We start from the raw sequence: 14628 nt of genomic DNA on the forward strand, positions 1-14628 counted from the left end.
GATTTGAATCAACAGCACTTATTCCTTTACAAATATCCTGAGCCATTCTGCACCCAAGCACGAACAGTACTTTGAAAGTTAGAAATGGCACCATGAAGGTGGCAGCCCTGAGCCAGGGGAAGGAGATAGTGGATCATGTCTTGCCCAACATATATATATATATATATATATATATATATATATATATACACACACACTTAAAGCCAGAAAAGCTTTGATTGACACATCTCAGTGGAACAATGCATATAACTATGAGCAGGTAACTTATCCTCTCTAGGTTATTTAATAGTTCTCCATCATAGACTGTATTCAGTATAAGAAAGCTGTGTATTCAAACCAGATGTTTTTCATATTTAAAAATATCTAAAGATTATATCAGCAATCAGCTTATAGAAGCAATCAAATACATAGTCTTTCTTTAAAAGTATAATCAACATCCACTGTACAATTATTATAGGTGGAGCCAGTAGCAGTGCCTATAGTTAAGGCTGCCTGATGCTTTCTATTATAAGATTCTGTTTTCAGTTGCATGCAACTTTTCCAAATTGCTTGGGTTGAAATTTTCAATAGTGAGTCTCTGCCTGATGTTGAGTTTTTTGTTTTGAAAGTTTCAGCAAAAATGGTTCAGCCATTTCCCAGAGCGAAATTAAGGGGAAAATACATCTTTGGCCATGTTAAAAATATTTTTATCATTTTATTGAGAAGCTCTTGCACCTTCATGCTTTGGGGGTGGTCTTGGAATATGGCAGGCATGGGCCTTTTGCTGCGTCTATGGAAAACCTCCCACTCAAATTATAAACCTTTGGGGGAAAAAAAATAAAAAATAAAAAAAAACCCTCAGTTTGCACATGCTCAGTAGAGCCTTGTTAGAGTTTGGCAGCTAACTTCTCCAAAGGTTTTATCTGTACTGAGCAAACTCTGGCCTAGTGCTGCAATGGCAGGACATTACCTATAATTGTTGCTCCTGGCAGTCACAAGGCTACTCTGATTCAAATACAGATAGGACAGGAGCCAGACAGGGGCTGGCAACAGCAGAGAGAGAGAGAGAGAGTAGTTTGGAACAAAGAGTTGGGAGAGGGGAGAAAATGGAATAGGAGCTGATGGGGTGAATGGAAGCTAGTATGATAAAGGGAAAAGCAAGGGGAAGATTGAGATCATACAAGGAGCCGGGGGAAGGGGCGGGGGGGGGGGGGGGAGGAGGGGCAATGGATGAACCAGTGCAGTTTAGTGAAGAAAGTCCTTATCTGTAGGGTCCCTGCCTCTTTTGTTGCAGAAATTGGAAGGGAACTAGTGAAGGAGGCAGGGGTTTGCAGGAAGAGAAAAGCATGGTCTTATGGTTAAGGCTGCTGAATGCTGCCCTGGAGAATTGGATTCTATCCCTACCTCTGCCACTGAGTTCTTATGTGATGCTCAACCAGTCACATACTACAAAACTTTCACAGGTGGCCACTGTGTTCCCTCCATTTTCTGGACACTTCTAATTTGCAGAAGTGCTAAGCACGTACAATGGCTACTACGTTCAATGGGGGCTCTGCTCTGAATATATAAAGTGCCATAAAATGCTAAGTGCTCTGAAAATCAGGTCCTAGGCATCTAAAATTGGACAGTCAAAATTAGTGCACACTTTTGACCTTACTCTCTCTCTGTGCTTAGGTCCCCATCTGTAAAATGGAGATACTACTACCTTCTCACTTCACAGGAGTGTTGTGAAAAGAAATCCATCAGTTTTTGTGAAGCACTCATAATACAGTGATGAGTGCTATAGAAGAGCCTATGAAGAAATTAATAATTTTGTCCTCATAGCAGGATTTGAACAGTGTGCAATAAGTAAGGCATGATGCCACATTTGAACAATGAGGATAAAAGAAATATCAGATTGTCATTCATTGAACACCGTCCATTCGGTGAACTGAATAAGAAAGGGGCCCTGTGGAAATAGTAGTATGTGATAATGGAATTAAAGACTGTATCAATGTGTATGCATAGCAGGGCTGAATTCAAGCAGCACAGCCAACCTTCTTAATTCTGGCATTTCCTATCTTTTGAGCGCTTGACTTTGCAACCTTAACATGCTTTTAATGCAATTTGTGGGTAATTTCAGCTATAAACTCCACCACAACACAATAAATAAAACACAAGATACAATCATCTCAAGAAAAGTGGTGAGAGCTCGACTTCCCAGCCCAGAAATAGATCCTAGAGAGCAGATGAGGCAAATCTAGATTAGTGTTGTAACTCAGGACTCAGTTCCAGTGGACTTCTGAATTAATTCTACTTAAATACAGTCTAACATTTACAGCAGACACATGATTAACAACATTAAATAATTAGCTGCTGCGTCAGCGAAGATGGCTAAAGTGAAGTATCAATTTGCATCTATAATGAGGGTCTTTGTATATTCTACTAACAGGTGGACTGATGCTATGATCATATATATATATGAATAAATAAATCAGAGAGAGAGAGAGAGAGAGAGAGAGAGAGAGAGAGAGAGAGAGAGAGAGAGAGAGAGAGTTAGTTTCATCTTCAGGATCTGTGACTCTCAAACCACGATCACACATCTAATTAAGGGTATTCTGTCTAATGCCCTCAACCAACACTGAAAACTGGAACAATTAAAACAAATTATGTATTTGCTAAATCTTACTTGCAAATTTAAACAAATAATGAGGGTCCAAATCCTCAGCTGGTATAAAACAGGTAGCTACAAATATAATTTATGCCAGCTGAGGATATGGCCCATTGTCTCCATCACTTTGGTCCAAAGGGGCCTTCATTCAAAGAGGGGAGCTTTATTCCTTCACAAAAAGATTAATTACTATACCATCCTGATCTCAGCAATTCATCCTCAGCAGCTCTGATCTCAGTTCATTCTCAATATTGGAACTAAATATCTGAAGCAAAATATTTTGATGCTTTCAGTTTCCCATTGATGTTACAAAACATTACTCAACTCTCGAGAATTAAAAGCAGCAGAAAGTTTTGAGCAACCAAGAACCACCAAAAAAGGACTTGTATCTAAGTTCTCCAATACTGAGTGCTTCCAGCAACCTTTCTTCTACCAGCTGTGAAATCACTTCACATAAAAGCACTAGAATTTCCCTGAGTTTGATGTACAGAATTGCTCAGGTACAGTTGAAGAAGAGGATAAAGTTCCCCAACAAGAGTTATGACAGACAGGGGAATATTATCAGTCATATTATCACACTAAACCACTGTGACTATATAATGTACTGCACTCAATAAAATCCTCTGACCACATTTATGACAATGTTTGAACATGCCTGAATATTTGAATTTTCAATTGTAAGTAATTAAAAGCACAAAAGAAAATCTGAACACAGAAACAAAAATATTAACTAGTAAAGGTAGTATATATTCTAAATTATCTCAGGAACACAAATACATATGAGTTTAAATATTTTTAGAAATAAATGTACACAAGCTAATTAACAGAAAAAGAACAAGTATTATAATTAAAAGGTGATAAAATTGCCAAATATTTTTAAACAAGAGAAATAACTTCTTCAGGAATCGGTAATAAGATTTCCCACTACTGTCAGGAAAATGGTACCAATTGCTTAGTGCTGCGAAACTGCACTTATATTGTCACCTGGGATCAGCTTTATTGGCTGGTTTGTGAATAGACTAGCTGTTCTAGTATTTACACTGTAGATGCATCAGCTGTACTCTGAACACACACTCACATATACTTCCTGTCCCTAGGCAGATATTCTTATTTGTATCTGTGACATTGTATAGTACAACTAAAGGTAATTTTGTTCAAGAGCAAACTAAAGAAGTGTTTCAGTGTAGAAACAGACATAAAAAGTGTATTTCTCCAGAAAAGGATTTTAACTGTTGAAGGGAACAGAGAATGGATAAAATATAGTCTTAAACGTAAAATGTCAGATCCTTTTCAGTCCTGATTAAGTACAGTTTGATATCACTGAATGTGTTTATACTGAGGTTTACAGAAATGCAACTGTGATATATTATTGTCAAAGGCAGTTGTAATATTAAAAATAGACAGTGTTTTTTCTGACACTCAAAATAACATGCACTAGAAGTGCAGAATGTTTAAAAAATTCTGTTCAATATGTTCTCTAAAGATATGGAAGCCAGAATACTGAGGTTTACTTATATGTTCCAAGTTTTAGTAACTACAATATGTAAACTAAAAGGCAGGAAGGGTGGATTTAATCAAAAGCCAGTGTTAAACGGGAAGAAAGTAAATACCAGATAGCCATTTATATACTAGCATTCATGGCTTCTCTTTATTTAGTGTATTATATCTTACCTTATCAAAGGGAGGGTAATAAATAGGCAGTTTTGAATATTCTTGAAATTTAATGTGCAAAGCCGTTGCATTTTCAGTGTAAGGATTAGTTCGTACTGTTCCCATTGGATTCAACATTTCTTCAAGTTCATCTAAAATATCAGAACAATTTATGTTATAGTACAAAGTGTCTTTGGATAAGGCAGCAATGCCATGAGAAACTGCTTCCTGTGTTGATTGTAAAAATATACATAGCTGTTCACAGAGGGCCAGATTCTCTCCTACTTTGCAATGGATCTCTGGCACAATCTGTTCCTAACATCAACATGTCTGATGCCCAAGAGTATCATCCATTGAAAGGAAGACAGGTTACAGAACCAGCTTGGCTTTTATGACACTTCCACTTGTTACTGTTTCAGAAAATGGAAGGTGGGCAGTAAAAATTGTCCCTATAGCATGCCAATCTCTAGCTGCAGTTTCAGCCCCATGGATAGATTAGGTTCCCATAACTTTGTCCAAGGGGGAATGACCCAGCATCTAACAGGAGTTCTAAGCCACTGAAGACAAGAGTCCCTCGTGTTGCTGAATTGCTTCTATAATGAAAGAGCAAGATTAATAAGCTCAAAAGGGCATTTTGTCCAGTTTTCCTCACGCAGATGGAAGGTGACTACGATGTGGGGCTTTATGGGAGAGAGCAGCACAAGTCAGGAAAGCACAAGGATGTCCTTAGGACTTTGGATGTTCTATTTCTGGTTCTGTCACTTATTTAATGCAAGCCTTTGAGCAATTCATTTCTCTGTACCTCATTTTCCCCATTGACAAAATAGGCATAATAGTTACCTACCTCACAGGTGGGTTGTGAGGTTTAATTAGCTTCTTATAAACACAGATCCTTGGAATAAAAAGTCTCCCCAAAACTTCAGAGGCAATTATAAGTAGTTGGGATTTACTGACAGAGGCTATTCTATGCACTTCGCTTGTTCAGCATAAACCACCACATTATAATTCCCATTTTCCACAGAAAAGGTTACTGAATTAAACAAAATAAACGGCCAAATCCTCAGCAGCTATAAACTGGCATAGCGCTGATCCTCAATCCAGCCAAGACAATTTACACCAGCTGCAGATCTGATCCAGAATGAATATCTTTAGCATGATTTTTAAAATAAATATTTAAAAGCTGCTCTTATTTAATTAAAGAAAAAAATGTATAGATCAAAATTAATGTAGATTAAGCTCTCTAATTTGCCGGAACAGATTCTCTGTAATATATATATATATATATATGACATGATAATGCAATTAACTTTGAGTTAATAAAAACCACATGGACTGAAATTTATTATAATAACATTTGGTCCACTGAAATATACAGGTTGCTTATAAAGCAATATGAAATTTAGGTGCCACTCTTCATTCTAACCAAAACAATCATCTGCTTTTTATGGCATAGGAATCTGAACCAACACAAGCAATGAAAATATAATGGCATCTTAAAGATGGCAAACATTATAAATTGCTAGAAATAACAGTCATTGCCATTTTTAAAGGGTCCTTATTCAGTAATGGATAACACTTCAAGGATAGAACGGATTTCCAAACTAAACAAGAAACATCCCCAAGAAATTTGGTATTTTTTTAAAGAAGGATTGAAGAAAACTGTACAGAAGTTTAACAAACACCAGACTAAGGAGACTGCATAGAATATCAGAAGGAAAGCAGAGGGGACATAGACATATTTTATGCAATAATAATGTTAGCTCTCTCTTTCCCTATTTGGAACAGTGATAATGGCAGGCAAAAACAAATAATATTCCATTATCCTAAATTAATGATGTTCTTTAGTCTCATGAGTACTCTAAGGTACACAGCAAATCCCAGGATTACAAATCAAACCTTACCAGGAAATGATGTCCAACTGTGCAGTAAGAGGTCTCCACTCTTCAACTGTCCTTTAAAATCAAATACCATGGTATTTACCCAGGCTACAGGATAGTGCTGTTGAAGGAAAGACTTTATTGTTTAAATGGAACCTAACAATAAATCTGAAACTTTAAAATAGTAAATGACACAAAACTAGAAAAATAAAGAGTAAAAAAAAATTGTTCTAGACTAAGACACTGATTCAGGAAAGCAATTCAGCACATGCTCAACTTTCAGCATGTACCTAAGTCCCATTGTCTTTAGTTCAATACTGAAAGTTAAATATGTGATTTTCTGGATCAGTCTAGAAAAAAAAACCTATCCTGTTCAGAGCTCAAAAGATGTGAATACAATTTCACAAATACTAATAATTTTTAAAGCTTCAGCTCATTAAAGAGACATTGCCAATTACTTTAAGTTTATGGCCTTTTTCTGTGTGTGGGGAGGGCCAAAAGCTTTTACAAAACCCAATAAGAACAGAATATTCCCCTGTGTTGGGGAATGTAAACAGCCTTGGTCTGAGTACATGGAAACCATAAATTGAATAGTAAAATGCAAAAAAGTAAACAAAAATGATGTGAAATAAATTAGTTTATTTTTAAAAATCTTTTACTTTGAATATAAGATGTCATTAATAATACACGTGAAGATTTTAAAATGTGATTTTCACAATACCCCTTTATTTAAGAAAAAAATTGCTAGAATAAAAAGGATAAAGAAAAAATAAACACTAGTAATTAACAAAAGGAGGAAAAATTATCCTTTTTTGTTTTAAATAAGCTCCCTGAGACTAAACAGTTCATAAATAAGTTGCTTTTTTAACTGAGCACTACTTCAATTAAGGTCACCCACTTTTTTCATTTATGTTTCAGATTTCCAAGGTGAGAAAATAAAATGCCTATAAATACACTGCTCAGTACATCAAGAGGTACATTACGGGAAAACAAATGAAAGCATTACCACTTTTCCAGCTTTCCTGATGGTCTGGTATTTGGAGGGATTAATTGTCTTGGTTGACTTTTTAGTTTTCATTTTATCCATCACAGCATAAACTGCAAAGCACAGCCTAGCCATTCTTGGCAAGTCACAGACATTGATTTCAAATTCCAGTGTTTCATTCCAAACATGTTCACTTCTCCCAGATATTTCTGGACTTACAATCGGCTTACAAAGGAGCTCAGTTCCGTGGAAAAGACCAGCCCTGACATGAACCTGTAATAGAGGTGTGACAGAAAAGTATCCAAAAACATTCCATGAAGCCAGGAATATTTACTTAAAAACATAAGAGCCGGTTGAAAGTTTTTCTTTGAAATGATTTTCTGATGAAAAAAGCCCTTTTCACAAAATCAGAATTTTCCATGGGAAAATTTTCTTTTTGTAAGGAAAATCAAATTGACAGCTCCAATGTTGTTCTCCTAGAAGGCTCTTGTCATTTCATTTGAAACTGAAAAAAGCTTTCCCAGAGGGCTGCTGAGGCCAAGCACCAGGGCTCTTTGCATCACAGCTTCTCCTCAGCTCCAGGGTTGGAAAGCCCGAGAGCCTGGACACTCAACTTCCCCACCACCCTCCCAGGTCTGACACCACAGAGGCAGAGAGTTCACTGCTTAGCTTCTCCGGCTCTGGAGATAGGGGAGGGGAAGGGAGGCTGAGCACTGGGGCTCTCTGTCTCGCTGGCAGGCTCTTGTCAATTTCACAAGTGAAATGGGCCTTCCAGGCAGGCAGCCAGGAAGCCAAAAACCATACCCATGAGAAATTATGCATTTTGATGTTTTGTCCTGATTTAGAATTAAATTTTTATTTCAAAAACCCAGATTTTTTTGCAGGAAGTGATTTCCATATCCTGGCCAGGTCTATTAAAAAAACAGAGTATTTATTAACCTAAAAGCATACACTGTACAGGAAACTAAATCATATCTTGAAAAAAATTACTTCACTTTTGGTGTCTATTACTGTTGGTGCTCACACATAGCTCATGTTGGCAGAATAAGTATTAAACTGAACGTGTAGTGATAAAGTTATATGTATTTAGCTATGTGAAGAAAAGTGCTGACAGTATTTTATAGTTGCTTCTTTTTTGAGCCTATAATGAGTAGGAGGACTGACTTCACTTCTTCCCTTTAAAATATTTCCTGGAAAGGAGTCAGGTCCAAAATACTATCCTTGTTTTCTATTTTCTACTTGAATTGAAGGTAAGCCTTTTGTTCTATACAAAGTCCACATGCTAAAGCAAAACTACTACAAAATCTGGATACAAAAAAGTAAACGCATGGTGGGGTGTTTCCCCCCTTTTTATTCTCAAAATCTTATATATTCCCATTGAAACTGTTGCCTTAAAAACCCATTAGAAAAAAGCAAAAATATATATGTGGATTTACAATTCAGTTCTGGACAGAATTAAATGCATGGTAAGGGTAGTGATGACTTGGGTGAACTTCAAAAAGTTCAGATGCTTATCCAAATTATTCAGGTCTGTAAAACTGTGAAGGAAATCTTAAAGGCTCCCTGGTGAGATTTCTGACAATTCCTTATTTCCGGTCCAGAAAGAAATACCAGGATAACAGCCTCTCCCACAGTATTATGCCACATCCTCTGCAGCAATTGCATGTAAACAGAAATACAATTTTTAAATCAAACTTAAGTTAATCTAATTTTCTTGAACTTATAAACATTTTCTTTTGACTTTTGGGTAAGACCATGTCTAAAGGGACTATAGTGGCAAAGCTAGGGCACCATAGCTATGCTTGCATAACCCAGTAGCGTAGATGCAGCCTACACCAACAGAAGGAGGTTTTCTGTTGCTGTAGGACCTCACCTCCGTCAGTGCTGGTGGCTAGGTCGACAGAACTGTTCTTCTGTCAACATACTTGCATCTACACTGGGATTATGTCAACCTAAATTTTAAGTGTAGACCAGGCCTCAGAGTTCAGGCTGGTTCTTTCTTTATTTCACCTACTTAGATCTACAACACTAAAAAGTGTTGCATCTGAAGAAGTGAGGTTCTTACCCACGAAAGCTTATGCTCCCAATACTTCTGTTAGTCTTAAAGGTGCCACAGGACCCTCTGTTGCTCCTAACACTAAAAAGGAAATCTAAAGCTGCCTGGTGTGATTTCTGGTAATTCTTTACTTCTAATTAGGAAAACAAATACCAGGTAAACATTCAATATGGTCAGCCACAGAACTCTACTGTCCCAACTCAGACACATGGCAGGGTCTAGAGGAATTGTATTGAGATGGTGTAACCCACACACCTTCTGGGTGTGGTGTTTTGTCCCATCTAGTGGCACCGAGACCACTTAAAGAGAGAGTGAGAGATAGCAAAGGCTGTAGAGCAGACTCACTAACAGCCAGTTGGCTTTTAGCTCATGCTGAAGAGGCTCATGCACTAAGCTCCAGAGGTCCCCCACCAACGACCGGGGTCTGTCGGCATTACAAGTGGGGGCTCATCCGGGATTTCAACTGGGAAGTCTCTGAAGCTCAGGTTGCGCCTACTCAGCTAGGGGAAGTATGTAACCCACACACCTTCTCGGTCTGGTGTTCTGTCCCATCTAGTGGCACTGAGACCTCTTAAAGAGAGAGATAAAATGAGTCTGCTCTACAGGCTATTATTGTTGTGGTAGAGGCTCATGATTAAGTCCCTGTTCCTCTCTCTGAGTATGTCTACACAGAAAAGAAAAACCTGTATCTGGCCTGGGCCAGCTGACTTGGGCTTGCGGGCCTCAGGTCATTGGGCTCTCTCATTGCTGACTAGATTTCCGGCTTTATCTTCAAGGTGCTCAATAGCTTGGGCTTGTGTACCTAAAAGATCACCAAAAGCTCTGAGATGAGAACCATGGTCAACAACTCAGCTCCTCAGCCACTATGGAACTTTGTACTATAAAGGCACAGTTCATCTGTGCAGGAGACTGCTTTCTCAGGGGCTGGCTGGAGATTGTGGAATGAACTCCCACATGAATTAAGGACCTTTACAACCCACATCATCTTCCGTTCCAATTGCAAGCCTTCAATCTCACTTTCTCTCAAGACACAGGAAAATAAAACCTCAAACAAAACCTTACCAAAAACAAAATCCTGAACAGCACACACAATTTTCCTTCTAGGGCAGGGGTGGGCAAACTTTTTGGCCCGAGGGCCACATCTGGGTGAGGAAATTGCATGCAGGGCCGGGGCAGGGGGTTGGGGTGCAGGAGGGAGTGCGGGGTGTCAGAGGGGGTACAGTGTGCAGGAAGGGGTTCAAAGAAAGGGGTTGGGGCAGAGGAGGGGTGCGGGGTGTATAAGGGGGCTCAGGGCAGGGTGCTGGGGTGCAGGAGGGGTGTGAGGTGTGGCAGGGGGCTCAGGAGGGGTGCAGCAGGGGGCTCATAGCAGGGAGTTGAGGTGCAGGATGCAGCAGGGGACTCAGGGCAGGGAGGTGGGGTGCAGGAGGGGTTTGGGCTCCGCCTGGCACCACTTACCTGGAGCGGCTCCGGGGTGGCCCCACGCCGCTCCCGGAAACGGCCGGCACCACGTCCCTGTGGTCCCTGGGGGAGAGGGGGCAGAGGGCTCCGCGCGCTGCTCTTGCCTGTGGGTACCTCCCCCGAAGCTCCCATTGGCCGCGGTTCCTGTTTCTGGCCAATGGGAGCTTCGGGGAAGGTACCCACAGTCAAGAGCAGTGCACAGAGCCCTCTGCAACCCCTCCCCCAGGGACCACAGGGACGTGGTGCCTGCCGCTTCCTGGAGCGGCACGGGGCCTGCGGCACCATGGAGGTGGCAATCCTGCGGGCCGGATCCAAAGCCCTGAGGGGCCGGATCCGGCCCACGGGCCATAGTTTGCCCACCCCTGCTCTAGAAAGAGAGAACAAACCACATATGACAGATGATAGTGCACTATTGGAAAGCATTCAGATTCTACAGTGATAAGAGTTGTATAAGAATCTATAGAATAGAGTGGGGTTGTGAAACTAGTGTCAAAATCTCAGTGCAAAACTGGCCTAATCTAATTAAAGAACTGGAACTTCAAAGACAAAACTGAAATTTTAAAACTGTGGAAAAACCAAACAGAGGTTAGAGCCTAGAAGAGGAAGAAGATACTGACATTTGATCAATAGAAACTACACCTGTGTCTTCCTTATTTTCTAGCATTTAAACTGAAGATATAGAATTGTACCCCAATTCTGTATTTGTGGAAGAGTCTGTCACAATTTGTTATATCAAAGTTGAGAAAAAACAAATAATCCAAAATTACTGAAGTCAGACTTTTTTCTATTTTTAAAATCTAGACTTCTGTTCAGCTTGCTCGCCATGAGTCAAATGTATTTTTAGCATGTTCGGAATCATTTAATCTAAACTTTGTAGTAAACTAGGCCATGAAAAAGCAATGTAATAAAACACTGCACATACATGCATGAATCAGCAACAGCTGAGCTACTGGAACAGCAACACTAGCGAGCTCCTCCTCCTCCTCCATGTGTGATAAGAAATGACCTAGGATCACTGTGGAATTATCAGAAAGTTCAGGGTGCATTCCATTGTAACAAAAGATCAAATTTTCAAGCTAAGAGTATATTTCAGTCATTCATTAGAAGCAAAGAACCAGGAACATGGACCTATTTCAAGGAAACTTAGAAGCTGTTGTCATAGTATTTGTGTTCATGCCAAAATGAAGAAATGCCAGAAATTTCAAAAGAGATCCTTACCTCTGAAGGTTCCCAGTCCAAGCCCCAAAGATTCAGATAAGCATAGAAGCTTTGAGGATTTTATTAGCACCATACCATCAAATCTTTTGAGATTTACTAATGACTCATTTTAAGAATGAAGAGATGAGAAGTTAGTTTTGCTTAAAGCTCCATAATTAAAATGTAGAAAGTGGTTTCCTGAAGTTTTCAGCCAATTATGAGGTCTATGATACTTTAGGAGATACTATGGTGTGTATCTAAGTACTCCAGAGTACATAAATGAAACTAAAATAAGTTTGAGAAGTTGGACAGTGAGTAGTTGTGAATTAGTTTTTAACAGAAACTATCTTGCTTTGGACAGAAAATTTCCTCTTATATTTGGCTCTAAAAAATAAATAAATCTATATTTAAACTTAAAATGGAAGAAGAGCCAGAGACTGCATGATGTTGACAAGGGCATTTACTATTGATATTCATTGTACAAGTAAGGTGCTCAGATACTTAAGGCAGCTTACATTAACCTAACTCTATAGTGTAGACCAGGCCTCAGTATGATTATTCTTTATTTAATTGTCATCCAAACAAATTAGGAAAATTCATGCTGTTCTATTTCAGAGGCAAAGAGTTTGTAAGGTCTTTATGTAATTGTGTGGGACTGTGCAATAAATTCCCATGTGTTAACAACTTGTGGTCTGTGATGTAGCCATCTACAGTTTTACCGGAAGTGCTGTTGCAATTTTTGCTATGTTCAGCATGTTTAGTAAATTAAAAACAGGATAGATTACACAGCAGCATGTGATCTAGACCCTTAGCCTTATACAAGATACAGTTTAATTAGAGCTACATAAAACACTATATATATCTAGTGTTGAATCAGAAGTGCATTCATATTTAATCTGTGCTCATGTATAAGGCATACATGTCTATATCACAATAGCTTGATCTGAATGCATACCTTTTGTGCCACGATCACACCAAACATTAGAAAAACATTTGCTGAAAATCAGGGACAAATTAGACAAGGCACTAAAGCATGTATCTTACTTTAGGCAGGTGGGTAGTGCAACTGGGACTATTCATGTGCATATTGCTTAAGGCCCTTGCTGAACTGGAGCCTTTATGAGCTGACATTCGGTAAACACTTTGCAAATTAAAATGATCAGTCAGAAGAACGTCTCCTGATACTAGGCTCTACATTACTTACTTTGGCAGTTTCTTCTGTGTTCAACTTATTACCCTTTAACAGCATAATCTTGAAAGGGCTGCTAATATCCCACACACTCTGAGTCAGCTGCTGCAAGGAAAACAGAAATGTGGAAGTCTTTTTTTAAATGCAATTTAGTGATCTAGTATTTTATGTATTAAATATTTTTGCAATATTCATGGATAAAGCTAAAAATGCATGATTAAATATTTAAACTAATTAATAAGATTTTTTTTTTAAATGAATGAAGAAAAATTCAGCTATCATAGCCACAAGACCATTTCAGATGCCCTGAGGGAGCAGGAGAGGAAATAACCCATGTAAACCACATCTTGGGACTAAAATATGCCTGCTGTGATGGTTGACAAATCAGAATAATAAATGTTACCTCCTGTAAGTTTCAAACCTATTCATCTCACATACATACAAGCTGTTTAAAAACAAAACTTTGCAGTAATTAACTACTGTATCACTGAAGAAAGTCTCTCCTTGTTCCCAGGATTCACACATATATAAATTGCAATCACATTCTGAGGATAGCAGTTTAATTAACATAGACTGATAACATTTAAAAAAAAAATCCAATTGTCCGACATGATATTAATAATTAGTAAAAATATTTCAGAGTTTATTGAAGTGGCAGCACTGTGCAGCAAATCTGGGTTAAGAAGCAGACACAAAACTGCAGCTGATGAAGAGTAGGCATGCAGCTGAAGCTGTGGACTCAATCGTTCCCTCATGTAACTTCTCCACTGGTTAGTTACAGGTAATCGCCTGCTCTTCTGGCTTGTAGTAAAAAGTAGTGACAGTAATAGTGGAAAAGAGGCATTAATTTGGAAAAGGGTAAAAGAATCAAAATGGAAAGGACAGGGTAAAGGCTACAAGGCCTCTTATCCTTAATGTAATATCTCGAGTAACTATAGGAGACTCTTGGGAAAGAAGTATGAGAGGAAAAACATACAAAGAAAAAAGTCATCAGTGGTGTGTCTTAAGTTATTTTTGTTAGTAAATGTTCTCCATATCAACTTACAGTAACTGTTCGTGTTTTTTTTGGTGGCAGAGGAAGAGGAAGATTGGATGATTTTCGGTTTATGGCAGCTTCTATGGCAATCATTTCCTGTTCACACATTTTCTTTATGCTGCAATACTCAACCAGGGTCAGGTGAGGAAGAGTCCTGTTCATCACACACTTACGGATATACTGAAGCCAGACAGAAAATAGTTGTTACAAGCTGATAATCATAATTCCACTCTCATTGTTTAAAACCATTTTAGCTCATGCTAAATTTGACTCATGAACTTCAGATAATTAAGAAAATTAAATTAAGATGATTTTAGGAAGGCTTTTGACGTAGCCCCACATGACATTATCATAAACAAACTAGGGAAATGTGGTCTAGATGAAATTACTATAAGGTGGGTGCACAGCTGGTTGTAAAAACATTCTCAAAGAGTAGTTATCAGTGGTTTGTGGCCAAATAGAGAACATATTTAGTGGGGTCCAGCTGAGGTTTGTCCTGGGTCTGTTCAATATTTTAATTAATAACTTAGATAACAGCACAGAGAGTATTC

At 38.7% G+C, this 14628-nt stretch overlaps 1 protein-coding gene across 2 annotated transcripts in view; it reads right to left on the reverse strand.

Moving 5' to 3' along the window:
- The window catches only part of PIK3CB (phosphatidylinositol-4,5-bisphosphate 3-kinase catalytic subunit beta), a 108760-nt gene that overhangs the window by 62506 nt on the left and 31626 nt on the right, over positions 1-14628 (reverse strand). The window contains exons 5-9 of one of the 2 annotated variants that reach the window (XM_065410609.1): positions 14087-14257; positions 13057-13134; positions 7163-7414; positions 6181-6277; positions 4301-4431 (exon numbers count right to left, since the gene is read on the reverse strand). In XM_065410609.1, coding sequence (XP_065266681.1) covers positions 4301-4431; positions 6181-6277; positions 7163-7414; positions 13057-13134; positions 14087-14257 — 729 coding nt within the window. Of the gene's footprint in view, positions 1-4300; positions 4432-6180; positions 6278-7162; positions 7415-13056; positions 13135-14086; positions 14258-14628 lie in introns of those variants that run through there. The other variant, XM_065410611.1, reaches the window with a different exon arrangement.

Source organism: Emys orbicularis, chromosome 9 (genome assembly GCF_028017835.1).
Source record: "Emys orbicularis isolate rEmyOrb1 chromosome 9, rEmyOrb1.hap1, whole genome shotgun sequence".
In the NCBI taxonomy this organism is placed as follows: Eukaryota; Metazoa; Chordata; order Testudines; family Emydidae; genus Emys; species Emys orbicularis.